We start from the raw sequence: 25,746 nt of genomic DNA, 5'->3' as shown, positions 1-25,746 counted from the left end.
GATGTGCAAGCCATAATTTGGCTAATGCAAAAGATGGGAGGCTGTGAATTGTTACATTGTCCTCCTTCATGGAGCAGAGTTATGATGGTACTTTAAATTATTAAAATAGTTTTCCACAGCTTTCAGAATACCTTCTCTTTGGCATGGGTTTTTATTACTTATTGTAATTGAAGGATCTGCCATTTTCTTTCGTTTATCTCTGTGTATAGAAATGAGATAGATCCTGCCTTTTATGACTTCCCCATGTTCTGAATCAAAAATGTGGTTTAGATAATGTTAAATGCCCTAATTCTTACTGCAGCGGACACAGACATTATGAAAAAAGCATAAATACACACACACAGGGTCTTTCCACCTCAAGTCACTGATTTTGAAACATTTGTGCTTTTCCGGGTGTATTAACTTCAGCCATGTGAATATAATTTTCATTAAAGTAATCCTGTTTCAACTAGATGCTGTGACTAGAGGTGAAACGTTGCGAAAGCGTTAAAAATAGCTTACTAGTAATTTCAACATCCTGTAATTTTATCACAGATCAAGTTTCAACTGTCATACTATACAGACCTTATTCCCCATATAGTACATGTTTACTTTTTTAGCATGCCAGACCCACTTTGGAAAGATTGGTGCCAATATAATAAAAATCGCGCGGGGTGGGGGTGTGCTGGAAGAGTGGGAGGAGAGCGGGGAAGGGGTGGGGGAACGTGGGGGAAGCGAGTACACCATTTTACATCAACACTGCGAAAATGCAATCTAGCCTGGCGGAGGACCGGCAGCTGGGTCGGAGCGAGCGAGCGAGAGCGAGAGAGCGAGAGCGAGAGAGAGAGAGCGAGAGAGAGAGAGAGAGAGAGAGAGAGAGAGAGAGAGAGAGAGAGAGAGAGAGAGAGAGAGAGAGAGAGAGAGAGAGAGAGAGCGAGAGAGAGAGAGAGAGAGGGAGGGTGGGAGGGAGGGAGAGAGAGAGAGAGCGAGCTTTGCAGTCTCTGCCTGTTCCTTGTTCTGTCGCTCTTAAGTTTCTCTGTGTTTGCATAATAGCCGTGCACGCAAACCTCGCAATGCTCCAGGGCTCCAGAACAATAAATATACACATTTAAAGCCTTTATTGTCTTACGGTTCGTGCCCCCGGTTTTCAACAGCTTAATTTCTGGTTGTATTTAACTAGTTTGCAAATGGATTTTTTTTTCAAACTATTATTGAGGAAGCTCCCCCTCCCTTTTTTGGCCGGGGTGGGGGGTGGGGGTGGGGTAGAAGTCGGTATATTATTCCTGTAGCGCTGGGTTATATAAACACATTATCATTTGAGAGCGCCCTTGGCGTCCATCAGCATTGTAAACACGTACTAGTGTATATACTTCAAAATTAAAGAATGCACACGCAGAACCGGGAGCCTGAATTCATATTCCGAGCAGACTCGCGGCTCGAATTTATTGATTTATCATGCATCGTTTATTGTTCCAGTCCCTAAATGCAGTCACTGTCCGTTCAATATTGTTTGCAAAATCCTGAGATGTGTGTGCACTGCTCACTTGTCTTTCTGTTCTTTTTTTTGCTGAGTATTTTTTGCGAAGCGAACAAATGCATTAATATTTATATGTTTATATAATCGATAACCCACTTTTCCCTTCCATGTAAATAGGCATCAAAAGATAATTTAACAGATTAGTTCCCGAAAACATGGCAGTGAGGAAGCGTAATTTGACTATCAAACAAATCTACATGTCTAATAACAGCAAATCTGCTAAGGAGCATTAGAAAGAGGAGCAGCGCCCCGGAATCTCTGCAGGAAATGTTCTTTATATTAGACATATACAAGCAGGTCCTGTCAGATACACAGCGGAGCTCGCTAGCCATAGGCTCCTCCAAAAATCTCCTCAGACGATACTGTTAGACAAGCGCAGCTAGAAGGAAAGAGATCTTATGTTTAGACAGTTTTATGGTGGATTTTATTTTTTATAGGTCTTCTTGTCTGTTTTATGCCTTGATCCATTCGCTTCCCGCCGAGATCGGACGGAGCCTTTCTCCCGATTATGAATTTGATCAACCCTTCTTTGGAAAGAAACCCACCTAGTTTTGACAGGAGCTAAAAATTGAGTCGTCAGAGAAATATTAGGACATATTTTCAATCATTTTCGTGCCGAAAGCGAGTCAAGAGCTCAGTTTTATATTGAGACCTTACGCTTGCTGAAAGCAGAGAATGTTTTTCCCTGCCAGGACCTGATGCAATCCATTCAAGCCAACAAGTTTGGAGAGAATGTTGAGTTCAATCAATTCAGAACGTCGAGATGGAGCCCAACTCACTCCAGGTATTTCGCTCTCCTCCGCTCCTCCGCTCCCAGCACCCCCCCCGCGCCCCCCAGCCCCCCCCAACTCACCCACACCTTTACACCCACCCACACCCCCCACAAACTTTTCACCAAACTTTTACCCTCTACATCCCCCCCAAATAATTTTTATTGTTTTAAAAAAAAACCCTTGCACTGATCATACATACATAATGTAATTTTGCCGCCTCTGGAGGGGAGGTGGGGAGGGGGAGGTCTGGGAAGGGGAACCCGGAGTGGGTTTGTGTTTTTTTTTAATATTATTTTATTTTATTTTAAGGGAGGCAGAAATGTTGTGAGCTCTTACGATTCCCCCCCACACCCACCCACCCACCCACCCTGTGTTATATATCTGTGGGTTCGTCTGCATTGAGTGTGGATGTCTGTGTGTAAATCTGTCTGGGAAGAGATGTTTGTATTCTCCTGGCTACATTATTTATTTGGTGCCTTTTTTCCCCCCCTGCAGTGGGTCGGCTCACCGTGTGGCTTGCACGGACCTTACATTTTCTACAAGGCTTTTCAATTCCACCTTGAAGGCAGACCAAGAATTTTGTCCCTTGGCGACTTTTTCTTTGTAAGATGTACGCCAAAGGATCCGATTTGCATCGCGGAGCTCCAGCTGTTATGGGAAGAACGGACCAGCCGGCAACTTTTATCCAGCTCTAAACTTTATTTCCTTCCCGAAGACACTCCCCAGGGCAGAAATAGCGACCATGGCGAGGTGGTAAACCGGTCTCTCCCTTTCTTCTTTCTTTCTTCTTCTTATTTTTCTCCCCTAGTAATGCTTATTACTGGGCAAGCTTGAAAATACTGTATTCACTTCTGCAGGCGAGCTGGATCGACTCCTTTTTTTTTTTTTTTTTTAAAGGGGTAGCGCCACTAGCTGGGGCTCGAGTATTTTGCCATTGTCAGAGTTTGGCTGTCAGCTTTACAAAGAGGATCCAACTGATTTTAGTCAAGATCAGATAACTTGTTCGAGAAGGATTTTGTTCAAGGGTGTGTGTGTGTGTGTGTGTGTGTGTGTGTGTGTGTGCGCGCGCGCGCGTGTGATCGGTCTCTTACTGCTGCTTGAACATCACATGCTATATGTGTGTGTGTGTGTGTGTGTGTGTGTGTGTGTGTGTGTGTGTGTGTGATTTTTTGCCTTTTGAAAATTCACCTTCATGTCTGGTTTGGTCGGGGCTGGCTAGGTTTTCTTTCGGTGGGTTTCGATATTGTTCACGTTTTTTTTTTTTTAAAGTAAGTATTTGATATGTTTAAAGAGGGCGGAAATTACGAAATGGAGGCAGAATGAGATCAAAAGCTATTGAGTTGGCAAAGACGTGTTGAATAAAGTGATAAATGACAGGTACTGGAATAATACATTCAAATAACTTGCAGATCTGCCCGGGCGGATTTCAAAGCGGTCGTGTAACCGGCACAAACACGTTAAGCATTAACAACTATCTCTCGCCCACTCCCCCTCCTTCCCGTCCCCCCCCTCCCCGCCCCACCAAGCCATTTGATGTTCTAGTTTTCAATTACTCCACGCGAAGTGGACGTCTCCCGGCGCGATCTTTTTTTTAAGGGTGTGTGGGACGGGGTGGGGGGTAAGGGACACGGGGGGGGGGAGGGCCGAGGGGTGTGTGTGAGCTCCCTCGCCCACTGCCCTGCGGGTCCGGGTCCCGGGTGCCCAGACTGCGCTCCGGGGGAGGGCGGGGAGGGACCCAGCCTCCCGGCACGTTTCTGGGCGGCCGCGGGGGCGCTCGCCGCGCTCCGGGGGAGGACGCCGGAGGTGAGCCCGCTGTCACCGGGCTCCCGGGCAGCCTCCTCCTCTCAGGCTGTGTCGTTCTCTTGTGTGACCCTCAGTTCTGCGCGTACCCCATGTCAGCCGTCCGCCCTCGGCGCCGTGGTACCCACTGTGGGTGGTGGTGGTTGAGAGGTGGAGGGTAGGGGCTGGGGTGGGGGACGGACTATTTTGGGGAGTCGGTGCCCAGGGCGCAGCGGAAGAGGGAGGGCGCCCCGCCGCCTGGTTAGGCTTTTGTGTTGCCAAGGCGAGAGCCGGGGAACCAAACTCAGACTTTTTGAGGGCAGCTAGCTCGGTGCCAGGCTCGCGAGCTTTCGAGGTAGGTCTGAGGATCTTTTTGTTAAATGAATGATCACCCCCCCACCACCCCCTTGAACTCATCCTGGTGCTAGGAGCTGCCAGTCTTCGCAGCATTTCTGGATCTGGTGGAGTTGAGGGCACTTTTGGCCTCCGCCAGCTCACTCCCTCTCCCCGGGATCCTATTACCCGTCAGGTTTCTGCCTGTTAATTACTGGAGTTCGTCAAAAATGCTCGCCCTCGAATCTGCCTTTTCGGAAATAAGCCCCTCCCACTTCCCCCGCACACACCCCTCCCCCGCCCTCTCCCCCCTCCTCCTTCCCTCCCTCCCTCCCTCCCTCCCTGCTTCCCCCCCACCTCCACCTCCCGCTCCCTCCCTCACTGGGCAGCTTTGGGTTTTAAACATTCATATTTCCCAACGACCGCCTGCGATTGTACAAAGGTGTTGTTTGGAAATACTGTGAAAAATCCTGCAGCCTACCAACAGGTTGAGCTCTTTCCCCTTCCCAAGGTCTCGCTGGGCCCCCTCCCCCGACCCAACTTTCCTGCGCAGCTGTCTTCCTCCCCTCCACCTTCCCCTCCTCCTCCCGATTTCTTATTATTTGCTTTTCAAATTTATTACTTCAACATGGCCTGTGATCTGGAAAAGGGAAGGATTAAATATCCAGAAAAGAGCTGGTGCCTAATAGACTTCTGACTAAACCCAGGAGGAAATTATTCAATATTTTATGGGATATTTTGTGGTCACTTTTTTTTTTTTTGGAAAATTGAAATGGGAATATGGGTTTTTTTTCCCCTACAGACCTCGTGTTGACCCCCACTGAGTCCAGTTTAATTTTTGTCGGTCCCATTCTGATTTAAGAATAAAAGCTATGTTCGCCGGAGATTGTATCTGCTAGAAGTATGAACAGTGCATAGATATATTTTTAAATACACGATCTCTTTTTAATTGTTCATTACGGGGAATTGGAAGTGAACCATTGTAACGATCTGTACATTTCGTCACTGCTATAAACTATACCTGGGAAAATTAATCTTGCCATTTAAAAGTAAACTCTAGGGGTTTGGGGGAGGGAGATGGCTCTATTTATAATCCTCAGCTGCATATACATCGTCTAATATTATGCATGATTTGTTTTTTAATGCTAACACGGCTGGTAATTAGCTGTATGATTATACTTGTATATTTCATTAGGACTTTGGCTGATGTCATTGTGAATTATTCAGCCATATTAAAACAATTTTCAATTGAGATAATGACACGCCTCAAAATTATGCAAATGCAGGCTGCATTGTGCAAAATAATTATGACAAATGTAAAGCAGGTAGAAAGTTTCCCAATGCAGATCGGTTTTCCACTCTGGTGATGTCATTTCCCCCCTGGCCTAAGTTAGTCATTCATTAGCAGAAGAGCAGCAGCCCTCTCCTCTGGAGGTGAGGTACCAGAAACCAGCCTTTGCCGTTGGCACCTACAGGGGGTGACAGGGCCCTCTCATTAAGAAATTTGCTTTGTTTTCACTCTCTCCATTAACTTGTTTATGTACACTGAAATGATTTTATTATTGATTTTTAAAGAGTTCTGAATGATGTGTTTGCAATGTGGAACTGAAACAGGTTTCTCCGTGATATGCAGTGTTTCTTGGAGAAAATGTTCAGCATATTTAATCAGCCAATGCAGTGTATTTTAAGTAAGCAAATGGAGGTTAATAATTTCTTGATTGAGCTGACATCAGCATCCATCTCAAAAGGACAGCCAGGACTCAGTATGCTTTTTTTGGTTTTTATAAGACTCATTCTGCCCTTTTTTTTTTTTTTTATGATTTCTTGAAATGTAAAAGACGTCAGTTCTAAAAGCAGGAAAATGATCATTGTCCAAGTTTAGAAATAGCGTCCCTGTGTGGTTTGCCATGATTTGCAGAAGGGTTTTTTTAAAATTATTTTCTCATTGATCCTCGCAATCATTGTAGGAGGATGAGGAAGGCAGGATTTTGTATACCCATCTCACAGATAGGGACATAGACTTGGAAAGGTTATGTAGCTTGTCAAAGGTTGCTAGGAAGCACCCATCCCTCTTTTAACTTTAAGGTTGTTTCTACCTTAAACCCAATGAAATCTATCTTGGAAATCAGAGTCTGAATTAATCCCATTTTGATTCTAGAAGCATGAACTGAGGTGGACAGCCCCTTGTGTAATCCGCTTTGCCAAAGGTCAACAGATATTTAGGTAGTAAAATAACCATTCTTAGTCCATAAACTTCTAGGCAATTGTATACTAGTAATACTTTAATATTATTTTAATATTATTTAAATAATCATTAACCACGAATTAATGTTGATTAGTCTTAAATAGTCTTCATGCTCACGGTAGTGATTTGTATGCTTATATACACTACCAACATCATCTATTTCCTGTGCTGGCAAGGGCAACAAATGTTCCATAAAGAGGTTTATTTTGAATGAGCTTTCTTGACCTTAAACAATCCTAAATTATTTGAGCCTCAGTGTCTTCAGCTGTAAAATGGGAACAATCCTAAGCATGACTGAATTGTTGTGAATATCAAGAGGCATTATATAGGTAAATGTGCGTTATAATGTAAAGTGCTTAAATAAATGTAAGGGAGTTATGATTGTAGTAGTCGTTGTTCCACACCCTGTTATCTTTATAAACAATACTGAAGCATAATAACTTTTATGTCTATGTGGAAGTAGTTTATGTCTTAAACGACCATGCAAGTGAGTAGCAGGTCCACGTGCAAGGAGTTAAGTGTCTGTAGTAATTACCCAGTTGCCACATGGAGCCAGTAGCTCTTCAGAGAAGGAAAATGGCAAAGTAGGCAAGTAATTGGTTCTGTTACTGGGTCACATCCGATTACATTCATTTTCAAATTGCCAACCGCTTAATCTATTGGCCATATACTCTCTTAAAATAAATGGATGAGCAAGCTTGGAATTTAGCCCAACCAGCAAGGGTCTGGCTTATACCCAGTGGTTTGCTGGTCATCTGGAACTGTGACTGGATGGCTGAGACTAATAATGGTAAGGAGTCAAGAGCCGACCTTAATAGGTGTCACAGATTCTAGCATGCATTCAAGATTTCTAGTAACAGTTACTTATAACCACCTAAATCTACCATGATTTAACTTATCACCAATATACCATCCATTATAAACCATAAATAACCATCCAGTTAAAGGTTGATTAAAAAAAAAAAAACTTATTCTTGCAGTCATTGAGAGTAACTCAGTTGGAATCTCCGGGATTGGGTTCAGGATTCTAAGTTTTAAACATTTTGAACTAGTTGTATGATTTGAGGTAAGTCTGAAATCTTCCTCCAGACCTCAGTTTTCTCATCTGTAAAATGGAAATACAATATTTTCTTCGATGAGTTTAAAGATTAAATGAGTTCATACATGAAAAGTACACACAACAGAAGTTGACTCGCAGTATATACTTCATCAATGATGGATTGGCTTTACCATCATCATCATCATCATCATCATCATCATCATTATCATTATCATCATTATTATTGTTATTGTTTTCAGTGAAGTTGGAACTTACTGAAGAAAGCTGTCCCTGTGAGAGGATAGTGGCTGACTTAGTTTGCTACAATATGCAGCCTTCCAGGCTCCTTCAACTTAGACTATTGTTCCTCTGTATTTGGGGCTTATCTGTGTAACCAAAATAGCTTCTGAAGAATTTAAATTTTGCTGCTGAGGTATGTTGACAACTGGATCAGCAGGATATTTTTTTAAATTACTTGAGTTGATCATATCTAGGCTCAGCCAGACTGGTTTTGGACTCTAGGATGTGCTGGCTTGACCTTGCTTATCTCTTACATATAGTTGGTTTTTAGTTTGTATCCATAAGTTGAGGTTTTAGAGATTTTTGAGACACCTTAACTGACTCGCTGATTTTGGACTTGGCTTTAACTTTTCTGAACCTCAGTTTCTTTATCTGTACAATGGATTTAGTGATCTCTATTATGTGGGGATAATGATTCATGCTAAGAATGAAAACGCTTTGACATCTAACCTAGTATCTGTAAGAACTCAACAGTTGCAGTTGTATGCATGATTACGTATTGGTAGTAAACATTTAAAACTCATTTTTACCCTCTGCCTGACAAGGTTTACAGAACTAGGATAAGAATGAAAGAATGACACAGAATTCATTAAATGGTGACAAAGGTTAGCCAACTAAGGCCTTCAGGGCCGAATCTAGGCTGAAGTCTGTTTCTGTAAATAAAGTTTTATTGGAATGTAGCCACACTCATTTGTTTGTGCATTGTTTATAGCTCTTATGCTACAGCAGCAGAGTTAGTAGTTTTTGATCATTAACATATGACCAGTAAAGTGGCAATGATTACTATGTGGACTGAATACCGAAAATGTTTGCTGACCTTTGGCCCATAGAGGTGATCTGAAAAAAGGTTCATGATTGTGTACCTGTTTCTTTCCTTCCCTCCTCCCACCTAACTCTTCTGGCTCTTTCTGTTCCTCCTCTTCATCCCCCTTTGGGGGAGGGACTGAACCCATGACACACATGCTGAGCACAAGCTCTACCATTGAATTGTAGCTTTCTACCTTGGGTTTAGAGCAGTATTAATAATAAAGAAAATATCCAGGCACCAGTGGCTATGCCCTGTAATACTAGCTACACAGGAGGCTGAGGAGGAAGATAAAGGTTTGAAGTCATCAAAGGCAGGAAAGTCCATGAGGAATCTTATCTCCAGTTAACCAGCAAAAATCTAGAAATGGAATTGTGGCTCAAGTGGTAGAGCATGAGCCTTGAGTTATAAAGCTCAAGCCCTGAGTTTGAGATCCAGAACCTAAAAAAAATTAGAGGAAATACAAAATATTATGTCACTGACATTTATATATACAAAATATTATTTCAGTATGATATCTAGGATGTTAAAATTTGAGAATGAGCAAAATATATATTGAAATATATTTTGATGGCTAAATCCAAACACTAGTGAATACTAATGCTGCCTATCTTGAGTTAATAAAAACAAAAAAGCTACTTGTTGAGTGCTAATGGTGTGTTCAGCATGCTGCTAGGTAAAGAGATAGATGCAAAACAGTTGGTGATTTGGCCCTTTTTCTTAAGAAGTTTATCAATCTTAATAAAAGAGATGACATCAACACATGTTTAAAAGGGCAAAACAATATCAGATGCTATGTAATGTGTGTGTAAAGTGTGCTGACAATACAAGTGAGCTATATGTGTGTATGTATATATATACATATATATGTATATATTCAAAGCTTACAATGGACATATTAGAATAAAATCCCATAATTCCTCAGATGTTGATTCACAGCCTTGTATCCCGCCTTATAGCAAAGTTACCTGACTTCTTTTTGACTTCTTTTGCTTTGCCTTGCTCTGTTTACCTATGGCCCCAGAGTAGTCAGTGAGTACTGAATGCCTGCCCAATATAGTTAGATATCTTTTTGCCCACAGTCTGTCTTCTTGAAGCTGAGCCCAGTTGCTTTCTGCCAGAGGGCCAATGATGAGTCACTTGCCTGTGGACTTGCCCTACCACCCCTCACACACTTTTCTTTCTCTTCAAAAATGCTTATCCTTTTTGCACCATGGTATGTGAAAACATGTGAACTAGTGCTTTTAGTACACCTCAACAAGCAAATGAACCAATTATTGGGGAGTGAGTGGGCAGGCACCATCTTTATGATTACTTTTCCATTTACTAGCAATCAGATTACTAAAATGCAGGGCTTTGGGGGTGGCAACCTGTGAAATGTAGACTTCTGCAAAGAAGAGTCACTACTCACCTGAATTTTGATTGGTTTATTCATAGAAACCACAGTATATTTCAGCCTAACAGTCTTAGCTAGTTTAATAGACTCAAAATTGTAAGCAATTAAAACCTCTCTTGACATTTAGATAGTCAGGCACATGCTAAGGAAATGTTATTTTTTTATGAAGTACAAGAGTCCACACATGTAAATACTTAGCTATTAATTATTAATAAAGCACACCATTGTTCATAGTGGCACCTAGTGATACATGACTCCAGCTCATTTATCAAAGTCTAGTTTTAACCAATATCCAGAATATAATTGCTCAAATCAAATGCATTTGCCTGTCATTTTTTTTTATAGCCAGAGTGTTTGGATATTTGCCATCTTCTCCTCAGAATAATATTGTAGCTAATGATTCCTTCGTTGGCTTGGCTTTTAAAGAAATTTAAAGCAAATTTATCGATTGCTGGCTTAAGGATGCATTCGCCTCTCAGAGGTGTAGTCATGGATTCCTGTGTTCCTAACAGAATCTGCTCCTGTGCCCTTGTGCAAGGATAAGTATTTCCAGGCCATTACTATTATCGTTAGTTACCCTTTCTGTCTCACTGGAGATTAGAACTTGGGCTTTGGCCTTCAGAGTGCCTCACTCCCATGCGAGACTGGCAGCATCAGTATCGACAACACATTTCAAACATGCAGAGGATGATAATGATTGAAAGGGTGCTTTAGAATCATGCTAATGACATCCATCTCCAGCACACACTTGTGTAAATTAATTCTGCTTTTAAAATGAGATGCACTGTTAGCAGCGTTAAAGATGGATATTTGACATTTATCACGCAGACTAAGACGGCTGGTTTAATCATGTGAATTTTCTTTAGGCACTTTGGGGCTGTGTACAGACACAGGGGCAGATATCCTTGGGCACAAGACCCTCGACGGCATAGTCCCATCTCCAATCCTTGTGCCCCAGTAAGAAAAATAGGTGGCAGAGGCCACATGTTGCTAGTTAATCTAGTGACCCTATAAACACCATCTCCCCTTTTTTCTCATGACTCCGAACACACAGGGCTGTGCGACACCCCCTTTTCTTTACGTTGAGCTACAAAGCCTGATCAGTGGCACTAAACATTAAACTCTTGTCTTTGAGAATAATAGGCTTTGCTTTCTACACCCTCAAGCATGTTGAGCTACTGTGCAAGCTGGAAAATAAAAATGTTCTAATTGTGTCTTTTAAATAAGCATAGGAGTGAATTAATTAGACCATATTTTGTCTTTAGTTGCTTAGTTACACAATAGTATTCCTGAGCACGAGTAAGATAAATTGCCTCTTTTTTTGTGCTGCTTGTCCCTTAATCATAATTACTGTATTGCTTAGGAGAGTAAAGCATACATAGATTTTTGAATTTTTTATTAATAGTCAAAATATGCATATGATATATAAAGTATATGCTGTTCAACCTGTTTTATATGCTTTTATGTGGGAAGAAGTTTTATTGTGGTGGTAACATTTGCATTAGTTGCTCAAAGATGTAGTTCTGGGAAATACATAATTGAAATGTTTTTGAATTGCTTTTTCTGGCCTTTTCAATCTTATTCAAAATAATAGTGCCTCCAGTCCTAGAACAGTCATTCTCATTTGATTTAACATCTTTCTTTTACTGCATATGAGGAGCCCAGTTTTAACCCTACAGCGCCTAGAGGAGGCTCAGTGATTCATAGGTCTCAAAAATTGTGTTTTCTGGATTTCTTTTTAGCTTATGTCATAGGGGTTTGGAGGCAAAGAAGTGAGAAGAGTACCCACATTCTTGGCCAGCACGGTGATGCCCTTCGCCCTGAGCACACTCCCTTATTTCTGGGAGAAGGTGCCAGGGTTTGCAATGGCAAAAGTCGGTAATAGCCTAGGCTGCGCAGACCTCTGTGCTTGCTTTCTGGGGGCTTGCAAAATGGGATGTTGTTACCAGAACTTTGAGTTTCCAGTTTCTCCTACCTCGTCCCCGTCCCCACCTTCCCCCATCCCCAAGCCTCCACCAAAGAGGGCAGTGAGAAGAAAGACAGCTTGATATAGTTATTGAACAATAGAAGAGTCTGGTTTAAGATCCAGGATGCATGCTTGGTGAACGTATGTGAAAACTGACCCCATTGTTCTGTTGTGTTTGAAAAGCAAGTAAATTATTTACAGATATTTGCTAATTAAAGCACATGTTGTTTCACCAGCACAAAAGAACACAGTATAACTGGAGACAAAGAACTGAGTGCACATAATTTAAGCTCAATAATTCCATGTATTCTTTTTTTTAGGGGGAAATACCTTTTAAAAATATGTTTATATAAGCTGTGGGGGCTATAGGGAGGGAGTGGATCACTCCCTAACTTTCAGTTATAGATCAAGTCTGGGATCTCACAGATCATTTACACTGTATTATATGTTTGGAATTTGTTAAAGAATAGATCTTATATGTTCTCATTGACCCCTCCCTTCCATGGTAACTATGTGAGGTCAGAGGTGTTACTGAACATTTCAAAATATATCAAATCATCACACTGTACATCTTACATACATATACATATATAATTTTATTTGCAATGGTACCTCAAGTCTGGAGAAAATACAAAGATAATAATGTTCATATACATATATACATACGGGCATTAAGTGTGTATGTGTGTGTGTTGTTGCATTACCCCTCCTCAGGAGGCTTGGATGCTGCAGAGATAACAGGCCAAGTCACCACTGAGCTGGTTGTCACCAGGTTGCCTTAGGCTCTCTATGGAATGTTAGATGGAAGCAGTTTTGACAGAATATTGTTTTCCCTTTGCTTGCTATTATCCAGTTGGAGTTCTGTTCGGAATACCATTAGAAATAAAGCAAGTTGTAAGGGACATTCTAATGTGAGATGAAAAAGGTATGTTGTATACTGAGTGTATTTAAAATGTAATTTTAATACACTTTATGATAACTTGATAAATATCCATGCTAAAAATTTAGAAGTTGAAACTAACATTTTTTTAAAAAAGAAATAAAGCAAATGGGTAACATATTGTATCAGGGAATACAAATGTCCTCACTCACATAACATTTTTAGGCTTTTCTAAATGGTACTCACCCTAGGTGTTGAGTTAGTTAGTTAATTTGTTCTACTGTGACTACCCAACTTTAGCTGGTCAGAAACTTGCATGATGAGGTAAAGAGGCTGATGGTAGAAGACAAAGGTCAAGCAGTGAAGGTCACCAATAATGTTTCTCAGACCTGCTACTGTCTGGAGTAATGGCCTACTCTTGGTGAAATTGATCCCTCTGGTTTTTGGTTTAGGTGAACTTGTCTGTGGTCCTTTGGTATTGTTGGTAAACTAATCCAGAAGATTACCTTAAGTTCTTTTTTGTTTTGTTGAGGTTCAAGTCTAATTTGCATGGATATTTTGATAGACATAGAATAGAATGGAGTAGAATAGAATATAAAGATTGAATACAATGGTTCTATCTCCCTATATTTCACAAATGTACATCCTAAAACTAGAATGTTTACATCTTATATACATACTCAGAGCTAACAAATGATTGATGTAGATCTAGATAGAACCCAAGGCCCCCTAATACAACAGTTTGGTCAACTACTTTGGGGAAGGGACTGCTCTCTTAAAATAGTTGTATCACATTAGCATGTTCAGGGCAGGTCATATCAGTGTTATCTTACACCAATGATGGTGTCCCTAAAGAACAATACTTAAAAAAATGATTATGAAATCAATAATGGAGAGTGTGGACTTTATTTAGATGAGAAGATAGGGATCAGAAGGCCAGTGGTTCTGCAGAAATGAGGCTTCATATTCAGGATTCCTAGCTGGACCTCACCTTTATTCCCACACTCTTTCCTAAAATTCAGAGAACCGAGGGGTACTTATATTGGCCTAACATAAGGTTTATCCAAAGGTAGCAATCTTGGTGAAATGGGATTGTAATTTCTGCTAACATCTGGTGCTTATTGTGGCTTGTTCCATTCATCCAGAAGTGTTTATGGAATGCCTACTGTGTGTTCAGTTGTTTGTGCTAGAGATAAAATAATAAACAGTGACTAGTAGGGAGGCAGACATTTTCCGTTCTGATAGAGCTTAGCTTCTATTTCAAGGAACAAGAAGCAATTTGTGTGGGATGCCTGTGGCTCACACCAGTAATCCTAGCTACTCAGGAGGCTGAGATGTGAACAGGTTTGAAGCCAACTCCAGCAGGAACATCTGTGATATTCTTATCTCCAAGTAGCCACCAGAAAACCAGAAGGGGTGCTGTGGCTCAAAGTGGTAGAGCATTTGCCTTAAGCAAAAACAGCTCAGAGTTCAAGCCCCCATGAACAACCGAAAATAATTTTAGAAAAAGGAAAAGAAGCAATTTGTTTGGTTTGTCTAAAATGGGTATTAAACTATCTCCATACATCTTAGTGTTGGAATCATGTTCATACTTCCTGCTAGAATAGTCTCCTCTCCCTTCTCTATGTGTGCACAAGCCAGAGAGAAACTTCAGTTTTCTCTTTTCCAAAACCATCTAATTTCATCCACAGTGTTTTCAGTGAAGGCAATCTCAACACATTTTCCATTTTTAGAGTAAGTGTTATGGGTCAGGCATTGTATGTGTACTAATATGTAAATTAAATATAAGAGAATATGTAGTCCTTGAAGATATTCTGTAAGGATAAATCCATCTCTTATAATGATGGGGCTGAACCAGGAGGTTAAGTAACTCACCTGAGTCACATATAAGTGAGACTCAGACCCAGGATTGAAATGAAGCTCTCCCCAACCCAATTTCATCAACAGGTGCTGTTCATGGGTGCCTCCTGATAACTTTCTATAACTGTAGAATATACTTGACTTGAAATTTGGGACTTTGATTATACACTGACCTACTCTTTATGTGAGACTCTAGTAACTTAGAGCCAAATTACTAGTTGACTATTACATGTCAATAGTAATATGGTGCACCTGTGTCATAAAATTAAAAGGACTCCTTGGAGCCCAGTAGGGGTGTCTTTCTCACATTTCAGAGGCCAGGAGTCTTTACCTCAACACCTCTAAAGTAACATAGCCTTATATGTTGAAGCCCAGTGATGGACCCTGGAAGAACCAAGTGGAAATCCAAGCAGATCCTGCCCCAGAGCTTGGAGAGAATGCATATTTAATCAAATTCTTTTCTTCTTTTTTCAGTGTGATATTTCTTTTTTATTTTATTTTATTTTATTTTATTTTATTTGTGAACATACTGTACAGAGGGGTTACAATTACATGGGCAGGATAATGCGTACATTTCTTACCAAGCATTGCAGCCTCCTCCTTTTGTTTACCCTTCATGTGCCTTCCCAGTCAAATTATTTTCTTAAAGGATCTATTCTGTGGTAAGGTCAGAGTGATGAAAGGAAAACACAGGTGTCGATGACAGAGTATCTGGTCATCTTGGGAAGGTCTGGGAAGTCACTTTGAAAGAAATAACATTTGAGTTGATGTCTCAATGCATTATGGATTATAGATTGGGAAGAGCCTTCTATACAAGACAGGATGGCTTTTGGTCTGGGACTGACCTTATGAATCCCATGATCAGGTGCCTCCTGGTGCCCTTTGAAGACACCTATTGTTGTGAATATCATTACATTGTTTGGCTATGAAAACAGTAGAAGACTAGGAAAATCAAGGCCCATATACCAAATGTAGCTTGTGGCCTGTCTTTGCAAATAGTTTTATTAGCCACACCCAGTTGTTTACAAATAGAGTTGTTGCAAATAATGTTTTCTTAGCCATACTCGGTTGTTTACAAAGGTTTCTTGCCATTTTCACACTGTATGGCGACAGAGACTAGCTGACACACAGACCCTAAAATACTTGCTATCTGGCCTTCTATAGAAAATGTTTGCCGACTCCTGGTTTAAAACAGTGCTATTAAAGTTAATTGTAACACTAGGTGCTGACAACTTTCTACGTGGCCTTTTATTCCTCACAACTCTAAGCCATGTGGAAAGTTCTGCTGTCAACTCCTTTTGGCAGAAGCATCAGCTGAGCAGGGAGGTAAATTGTCCAGCTCTCCAGCTTTATTCCTCAGGTGAATGGCAGAGAGAGGCTAAATGGGAACTCAAAGTGTCTCAATTCCAAAGAACAGAAAATGCCGATGGCAGAAATGTTATGCTGGCCTGGTTCCAAGTACAGGAAGCAGGTGACATCAGAAAAAGGGGATCAAATTAGTTGAAGTTCCACTCTAGGAAGTGAGGCAGCCCAACAGCAGTATCCATCTCTCAAGGGCCTATTCAAAACTGCTTCCTTACCAAACACCATGGTTCACTCCTGTAATCCTGGCACTCGAGTTTGGGGTAAGAGGATTGCAACCTGGACTCTATGGGAGTGCCAGGCTTGCCTGGAGTATGCAGAGAGACTCTGTCTCAAAACAAAACAAAAAACTTTTTTTTTTCCTTTAAAAATCTACCTCCTCCCATGGGGTGAGGAGGGGGTGGGACTCTGGAGAATTGACTAGGCCATGCTGGTAAGACTAGTGATGAAGGCATCCAGTTCTGGGAGACAATATGATGTTTGCGGGGAATCTGGGAACTGAATGCCTTTTTTGAGGTGCATCTTACAGCGTATTATTCTTGAAGTCTTATCATTGCCAGGCAGGAATGTCTACCAATATAAGCTGTCAAATCTTTTCCGTTTTTTGAGAGAATCCAGGAATCCAGGTTTTTGTGTCATTTTAGTTGGCTACTTGATCCAATTCTTAAAATACTCTACATAGGCCAAAGAAAATGTCTTCAGTCCAGATGTAGCCCACAGGCTACCACCTTGCAAAACTTTGGACTATTACACTTTTTTATAATGTTCTCATATTTGGCCCAGTTTATGTAATTAAAGCAAGAGTGCCAGGTCTGCACACCTGTAATCTTCACACTCAGGAGGCAAAAACAGGAGGATTGAGAGTACTAGGCCCACTTTTGAGCTACACAACCAGAACTTATCTCAGCAATTCAAGGGTTAGAGATGTAACTCAATGGAAGAACCTTTGCACAAGATCCTGGGTTCCATCCCTAGTACTGAAGGGGGGTGGGGGGAGGAGGAACCAACTAAAACAACAACAAAAAACACAGAAGGAACCTGTTAGTCTTTTGTGTGTGTGTGTACAGAGGGGTTACAATTACATGGGCAAGATAATGAGTACATTTCTTATCAAGCATTGTAGCCTCCTCCTTTGTTTCCTCTTCCCATCCTCCCCCCTACCCCCCACCGAATCCTTCCCCCCCCACCAAAGTTTGACATAATGACTTGTACATCTCATTGTTGCAATGGGTCCACCAGTATCCCTGTTTTAACAATTTGTTTTTTCCCTTCCCCTCCACAAATTATACCAACATCATATACAGTGAAAGCAGGGGTGATACCGTGGGGGAGGGACATACAAAGCAAAAAAGAAATAATCTTATAAATGTGTTAGAAACAATCACATGAAAGAAAAAAACATTTGAATACTCCTCTTAGGGTTCATTTCCCTAACATCAACTTATCTGACCGTTTCTGCTTGACTCAGACATAAACTAGTTATTCCAAATAAGGGAAACCATGGGACCTATGTTTTTTTGGGCCTGGCTTACTTCACTTAATATAATTTTTTCCAAGTCTTTCCATTTCCTAACAAATGGGGCAATGTCATTCTTTCTGATGGAGGCATAGAATTCCATTGTGTATATATACCACATTTTCTTGATCCATTCATCTACTGAGGGGCATCTGGGTTGGGAACCTGTTAGTCTTAAAGAAGCAACTGAGAAAGGGTGGGATCAACACAAAATTTAAAGCATCATGCTATTCTCAGTAGGCAAGTTTCAGTGTTTAGAAAAATGGTAGGAACGGATGCTCAAAAGAGCTTGAGACCCACATTTAGGTGTAAGGAAGGGTTCAGATACTGGGATGTGAAGGAATATATGCATGTGCAGCTGGCCATAGCTGAAATCTGAAAAAGTATCCTGGAAAAGAAGAGCATGTGGTAAAAGGGGCCATAAAATACAAGCGCTTTCATGGGTAGAGACATCTAATTCATTGAATGAGATGGGAAAATTCTTGACAGAAAGCTAGTCATGGCCAAGTAGGAAAGAATCGTAGTAATGTATATGGGTTGATTTGGTAAGAGAACATAGATTTAGTGAAAAGCAAGACTATGCTGACAAATAATTTCACATCTGTGTAATTCTCTTTCTAGCTATAATATATATATATATATATATATATATATATATATATATGCTTATTGTGGAAGCCTGGTGGATTAAAATGTAATTATTTATTCTGTCAGTAGGTACCCGTGGGTCATCTTGACCAACTTGCTTCCTCTTCTTGGACTCTTAGTTTCTTATCTGTGAAATGGGTTAATATGGATGGATGAATGAGATATACAGTGTATTGGGATCCAAGCCAGGAACTGCTTATCCCAGGCCCCTAGTATATGTTACTTAACCACACTGCTCTTTTTAGTTAAGGACCAAATCCTAGCTTTTGAAGTCTGCCATGGTGCTAGGCAACATGTTACTAGCTCCTTTATAAGTAATTTATTAGTTGAGTCATTGGGCCATTGTTTGAAAAAGAATAACTAAGAAAACCACCATTTTAAATAAGACTTAAGCTTCCTGGTTTTTGGTCTCTCTCAAGAGTTTTATTAACTGCAAAGTTTTTGATCCATGTTTGAGGTTTTCGGTGACAGTGAAGGGGACACGTTCAAACCCATTCTGTTCTGGCCCATTGAACTCTTAAAGGATCTGCCCTGGGCATCTGTGCCATCAGCCACAACAAAATAAAATGAGATGGGAAGATGATGGACTTAAGGGACAAAACCTGCATTCCAGATGTTCTTCCTCAATATGGCAAATGCAATTCAGACCTGTTGCTCCTCCCCACCGGTGTTGGCCTCTTCTACCCCTAACAGTTGATACAACCACCAGAAAGCCTGGTGCTGATGTGCTGAATGTACATACATTGAATTTACTTTAAATTTGCCCTCTTCTTCCTCCCTTAAAAAAAGAGAAGTCTCTCCTGTTTTTTACCCTTAAAACATTCCTAATTTCAAAATTTGTTGCATTTCCTACGTGCTTCCTCTTCCTCCTCCTCTATGGTGGTAGTGGTGGCGTGGGGAAAGACTATATTGCAGTTTTCAGTCTTTCCAAGATAACATAGACATCCAGCAAAAGGATGTAAAGGGAAGGGTCCCAGCCAAATGGCTGGGAGATCTTAGAAGATGAATCTTCAAAATAGAGACTGCCTGCTGGGCCATTAAATCCTTTTGCTTTGGGTTAATCCCATAGTGTATATCAGTTTACTAGAATTCAGATGGAAACATTGCTGCAGTACTGTCTCCTCACCAGATCCTTCCAAAATACATGGCTTATGAATACAGAACCTAATTGAATTTTCTATGTCTTAAGTGAAGTAATCTGTTCCACCCTTGTTTCTTGTGAATATTCTCCATAATAGTCTAATTGTGTTTTGTGCTCCTAAGGGCTGAATATGTGTTCAGCAACAATGGATTGGGTTGTAAAATAAGCATCTCTGACTCAGGGCAGGCCAAAAGAAGGTTCTAGTAAACCCACCAAGGATATTTTCTAATGCAAATTGTATGACTCACAGAAAATGGTAGTGCATTTTAAAATTATCAACAGGCTCTGCTTTTTTAAATAAGTATTATTATTCCTTTTCAGTATAGATCCTTTCTTCCATATTTTTGATGTTATTAGATCAGTAATTCAATAGACAGCCAAGCAGGTGTTCAGACCATGCCTGACCCTAGCATTCTTTAGGTGACCTCTTAAAGCAACAGACTGAAAGCATTCTTACTGTGTCAAATACTGAGATTTCTCAGTTGTCTTAATTTTTTTGTTGGGGGGAGGATTTAAAAGCTTTTTTTTTTTTGTCTTTTCCCCCTGTTCTCTTCTTTTTAGCAAAAAGAAACCTTGCCTGAACTTTGACCATGACTATTATACAGTTGTGTGTTTGTAGAAATTGTAGATTGTGTATTCTGGCTGGTCAGCTGTGCCCGGAGTTCTTAGAAAATGATTCTTGAGGGTGGAAAGAGGAAAAGAGACATGAGGTTTATGAAGTTTGGAATTATTCTGAGGGAGCCTAGGGCAACATAGTACAGTATTGCCATTGAAAATGGTATCTTCCTTCCTTCCTTCCTTCCTTTCTTCCTTCCTTCCTTCCTTCTTTCCTTCCTTCCTTTCTTTCTTTCTTTCTTTCTTTCTTTCTTTCTTTCTTTCTTTCTTTCTTTCTTTCTTTCTTTCTTTCTTTCTTTCTTTCCTTCTTAACTTCTTTCTTTCATTCTTTCTTTCTGTGATGGTGGTTTGAATTCAGTGCCTCATGCTTGCAGAAAGGCACTCTGCTAGTGGAGCTATACCCTTTTTGCTTATAGAAAATGTTTCCTGAAGGCTGATTTCCGACCACCATCCTATCTCTTGCATGGATTACAGTTGCAAACTCTCACATCCAGTTTGTGTTTTGAAATACTAACTTTTATTGCCTAGAATGGCTTCACACCTCTATCCTCTTATTTCTCCCTCTAGCATAGCTGGGATTACAGGCTTGATTCACCTCCTGGCTCTAATTTAAATAGAGGGGTGTTTTGTGGGTTTTTTTTGTTTTGTTTTGTTGTTTGACTCCAACCTTTTATTAAATTAAGTCCATTCACTATTTATTAGCATACACAAAGAAAAGAATAAGATTATTCCCTTTCTCTCTAGTTGCTTGTAAAACATGCAAGTTAGTTGTACTTGACAATATTATATTTTACTTTGCCCTTTTCATCTTGAAAGGCATATTTACATTGGTAAATAGTTCCTGGAGGTGCCTGTGAATGTCCCCAAAATAAAACATCTCTTGAACATGCAGCTGATTTGAGACTTAGGAAGTTGCATGAAGCATTTTTCTATTGGCTTGTCACACTCTCTGCAGAAAGTAATCTACTTTCCAGGCATAGCTGAAAGTAATCGTTAGCACCTTATTTCATAGATGTTATTTCCTTGTTGTACAATGGTGTATAAATAAATGGGTCCCATGCTGAAGTTTGGTGTATTAGTGATCTATTAGTGTTGCATAACAAATGGTTCCTATTGTAGTATCTTAGAGCAGTTTTTATTCTCTGTATCTCTGGGTCATGGTTCTGAAAGTGGCTGAGTTCTGGTGTCTTAGGGTTGTCTCTCAAAGCTGTAATTAAAGTTTCAGCCTGGGCTGCTACACCTCAAAGCTCTGTTGGGGAAGGACTCTTCCCAAGCTCATGCTCCTACTTGATGACAGGTCTCAGGCCTGTGGAGCTATTGGTACTGGTGTCCCTCAGTCCCTTGGTGTGACACACCAGCTCCTCATGGGGCAGTCTCTCTCAGAATATAGAGCCAAGTGAGAGCCATAGTCTAACTTAACCTGAGAAGTAGTATCTGATTCTGCCTTATTCTGTTTGTTAGTGTCACCAAGAAGAAGAAGTTATGGCAGACTGTGGATAGAAGAACTTGAGGAATCTTTGGGGGCCATTTTACAGGGGGGCTACTACAATCAACAATAGAGCCCATCACTGTAGTGGACAGCTCATCTAATGAACATTGACTGTGTTCTTATTCTGTCTTGCTTTTCTTTCTTTTTCTTTCTCCCCTTTTATTATTATGCAGTCTCCTTGGGCAGTTCTTCACAAGCACCTCCTCTCTCTTCTGGGCATATAATTACAGATGACATACACAGTAGACAGCAGATTGCTTTAATCTTTTAAGGATTTGTTAGTCTTACAGCATGTCAACAAGCCATATTGAGCCTTTTTAAACCTAATGTCTTGATCAATGAATTTGGAGAGTTTTGCCAGAAAGGCCATTGTGTCTGGGATGATGATAAATCTGCAGAAAGAAAGAGTGGGAGGGACCTGTAGCTAGTCCAAACAGGCTTCTTACTGCATACGAAAACAAAAATGTTTCGTGCATACATAGCTCAGGTGGGGCATTAAATCAAGTTGTCTTTTAAAGAAAATCTTAAGAACCTGATTTGTCTTTTCACTGAGCCTTTCCTAGCTGCCCTTGGACCTTAGTCATATGTCAGGAGAGCAGCTGGCCTGCCAACTTTTAAATTCTGTGGAAATGAGCTGTTTCATGGGCAAACCGATCTATTTCTCTTTTCAGAAGGAGACAGCATGGTGTTCAACAAAGTGCTCAAAAGACATATATAGGTAAAGGCTTGAGGAAAAGTGATTGTGGTTGGTTTGGAATAATGGAAATGGATTCATGGCATAGTGTTCATGTTAAACCTAATATGAATTTAGAGAAAAAGGGCTGGGACTCAAATTGAAGTGTGTACCTCAACTACAAAATGTATTGTGGATGGGGCATGTTGTCTGCTTTAGCTTTTGTGTGTGTGTGTGTGTCTTTGAATTGGACAGTGCACCACATGCCTTTGTATGCTGAATTGCCTTTGCCAAGAATTTTCCCTGACCATTCAACTTATCCTTCATTCTATTCTTGCATCTCTTCTAGTTCCTTTGCTTCCGATTTTGTTTACCATCTGATACTTCTTCTCCTCTTTCTCTCCCCCAATTTATACATACAAACCTAACCATGGCCATCAGTAAAGTAGGAAGTCTTTTTGGTCTCCTTTATTCCTAGCTGTAACACCAGTGCTTAGCACCTAGTTGATGCTCAGTATTTCTTGGATGAATACAATTGTTCACAACTACTTCCCCTTATATAAATGATATTTAGCTGAGGCCTGACTGTTTACTGTCCATCTTCCCCATTAGACTGGTATTGCATGACTCAAGAGACTTGCTCTGTAATGCTTCCTCTTGCTAAGCATAGCTAAGGGTAGATGCACTGTAGAAGAGTGAATAAGCCTGCAACAGGACTGCAAAGTAAGTAATATTCATTTCCCAAGTAAGACTCAGTTCAGTGCCTGGCACATAGCAAAGAGTCCAAACTAGTTAACTGGATCAGATTGAATTGAGTTGGAGAAAGGACTAGAACAAAATATCTCCTGACAGGGTTGGATGAAGCTTGGCTTATGAATGTCTTAAGGGTACAAGGATGGCATCTTCAGGATTTCATTCTGTGACTGTTTTGTCAGAGTGGCCAGTAGCATTCATTTACTCCTTCATTCATTTATTCCCAAGCTCTACCAAGAAGATATTGGGCATGGGAAGCCAAATATGTTTTCCACCCCACCTTTAGGAAGTTTATTTTGGGAAACCTAGGCTTTATTCTCTGGTTTTTAAACCTTCCTGAGGTTGCAAAAGAGTTGGAATTAGATGGTTACAGTTGCTTGAGTCCATCCTCTGTTGCTTCCCCCTCACACACAGTCTTTGAACAGGAGTAGAAAGGTCACCAACTGTGGTTGCAAATTGGCTCTTGCATTAATCCTGGCTCATTCAAAAAAACACTCAATATTTTTCCAAACTGAGTGTTGGGCTTTTGATTGAAGCCTGAATCATTTGCAATGGCAGAATATCTCACTAGTAGAGGAAAAACTAAAACTTAAAAATACAAAGCCCCTTGAAGTAATCCAATATAGGATAATTACATTATTAAATAAAGCTGTGGGTCTCAAATTATTCCACTGCCATTGTACATGTGACGATAATCATGTGAACTGTGCTAAGTGAACAGAGGAAAAGAAAAGTTTAACAGGGAGCATGGCTAAAATCAGATGTTTATGTTTAAATGGGCTACACAAAAGAGGAAGATTTCCTTAGTTTCTGCATGAAGGTGTTGTGAATGGTATTTCAGTGATGTGAATTCTGTTTTCCTTATTAATGACAATAGCATATGAAAACTCATGACAGATGACCAATATAAGCTTTAGTAATTTAGCTGTCTTATACCATGATCATAGGCCAACAGGGACAAGACTTTTTGTTTTGTTTTGTTTTGTGAGTCTTTATACAGCATTGACCCAGCTGAACTGGGTACCTGAGTATGAGGGTCCAGTGACTGCAAATTGTACTTAAAAAAAAACAAAACCAGGAGTTGTAAAAGTAATTGTTTAGAGTCATTAGTGTGATAGAACAGCTGGATTGTGTGGTGATTGAGTCTGGGTTTATTGTTATTGCTTTTGTTTGTAGAGAGTGTCCTTATAGATAGTTAAATTGACTTGTAACACTGGAATTGGGTTCATTTATTTTGTGTGTGTGTGTGTGTGTGTGTGTGTGTGTGTGTGTGTGTGTGTGTGTGTGTGTGTGTGTGTGTGTGTGTGTTGTGTTGGTCCTGGAGCTTAAACCCAGGGCCTGGGCATTGTGCCTAAGCTATTTTGCTCAAGGCTAGTGATCTACCACTTAAGCCACAGCTCCCCTTCTGGCTTTGTAATGGTTAATTGGAGTTAACCTCATGGACTTTCCTGTTCAGGCTAGCTTTGAGAGATGGTCCCCAGATCTCAGCCTCTTGAGTAGCTAGGATTACAGGCGTGAGCCACCAGCACTTAGCCTTCATTTATCATCTTTTGTTCATGTTTTAGTGGCCAGAGCTAAGTATTTGAGTGCCAAGCGAGGTCTTCCTATGACAACCTGAAACTAGTTTTAAAGCATAGACTGTGGAGTGAACACCCAATTAATCTGGCCAAATGTAGCCAAATCTTCTTTATGTATCAAATGCTTGCCTGTTTAGAGAGCAAATATCTAGGACACTGCGACATAATTTCTTGTTCTGGGTGTACATTGTCTTTAATTTTAGGAAAGTAAAAAGGATTGTGTGTGTTCTGTTTAAGAGAAAACAAAAAGATCTGGGTGTTAATGAGAGGATATTTTGGGGGCTTTTTTTTGGAAATGGTTTCTTGGTCCAGGAAGCAGGCTATAGCCTAACAGGTTTTAGATTAGCATGTATTAAAAATGTATTTAGGAACATAAAATATTTAGGATTTTTGAATGACTTGTTTGAGACACAAACGCTGTTGGCCATCCCATGAAGGATGGTCACATTACATCTGACAACTCATGCCTTAGAGCCGTCTTCTGTTTGCTTACTCCCTCTAATTGTGCCAGGATAGATTTCCAGAATTTATTAGGCCACGGGCTTCACCCAAATGTCTAACAACATGGACGGGAAAGGTTGGTAGAGGAGGGGCTGGCTAGGGAAATTGGAACTCAATTCACTCATGAGCCTCCATGGCAAAAGTGTTTTATCACATTAAATCTTAGTATACTTAATAAATGATCTTTTCTGGTTCAACAGAAGTTTCTTCATTTTTTAAACTAGCACACAAATGACTATATATATATATATATATATATATATATATATCTGAGTCTGACTAGTAGAATTTGTTTTCATAATGATGAACTTAAATTATGAAAGCTAGCAATAAAAATCACTTTTGTTGTGAAATGAGTGTAAATCCAAACCATCTTACAGAATTGGCAGATGGAGAAAGTTCAGTTATCATAGGGTAATGAGTAGAGTAGTGTATGAATATTGACCAAAAGGACTTAAGGGGCTATTCCCTCAGAAAAGATGGAGTTATAAAGCTTGTATCCAGTTCCACTTCAGTTTTCTCATTTTTGAAAGGGGCATAAGAACACATACCTACTTAAGAGTCCTTTTTAGGGACTTG

The 25,746-nt window shown here is 40.4% G+C and overlaps 1 protein-coding gene across 3 annotated transcripts in view; it reads left to right on the top strand.

Moving 5' to 3' along the window:
* Positions 1–1,865: 1,865 nt before the first annotated feature.
* Arid5b (AT-rich interaction domain 5B) overlaps positions 1,866–25,746 on the top strand; it is a 185,044-nt gene continuing 161,163 nt past the window's right edge. For all 3 annotated transcript variants that reach the window (XM_070021028.1, XM_070021026.1, XM_070021025.1), the window contains exons 1-2: positions 1,866–2,300; positions 2,785–3,039. In XM_070021028.1, coding sequence (XP_069877129.1) covers positions 2,280–2,300; positions 2,785–3,039 — 276 coding nt within the window. In that variant the 5' untranslated portion in view covers positions 1,866–2,279. The remainder of the gene's footprint in view (positions 2,301–2,784; positions 3,040–25,746) is intronic.

The sequence above is a fragment of the Dipodomys merriami genome, unplaced genomic scaffold, assembly GCF_024711535.1.
Source record: "Dipodomys merriami isolate MVZ:Mamm:240054 unplaced genomic scaffold, mDipMer1.0.p SCAF_14, whole genome shotgun sequence".
Lineage (NCBI taxonomy): Eukaryota > Metazoa > Chordata > Mammalia > Rodentia > Heteromyidae > Dipodomys > Dipodomys merriami.
The sequence above is the reverse complement of the archived record's forward strand: the minus strand, read 5'-3'. Positions and strand labels throughout refer to the sequence as shown.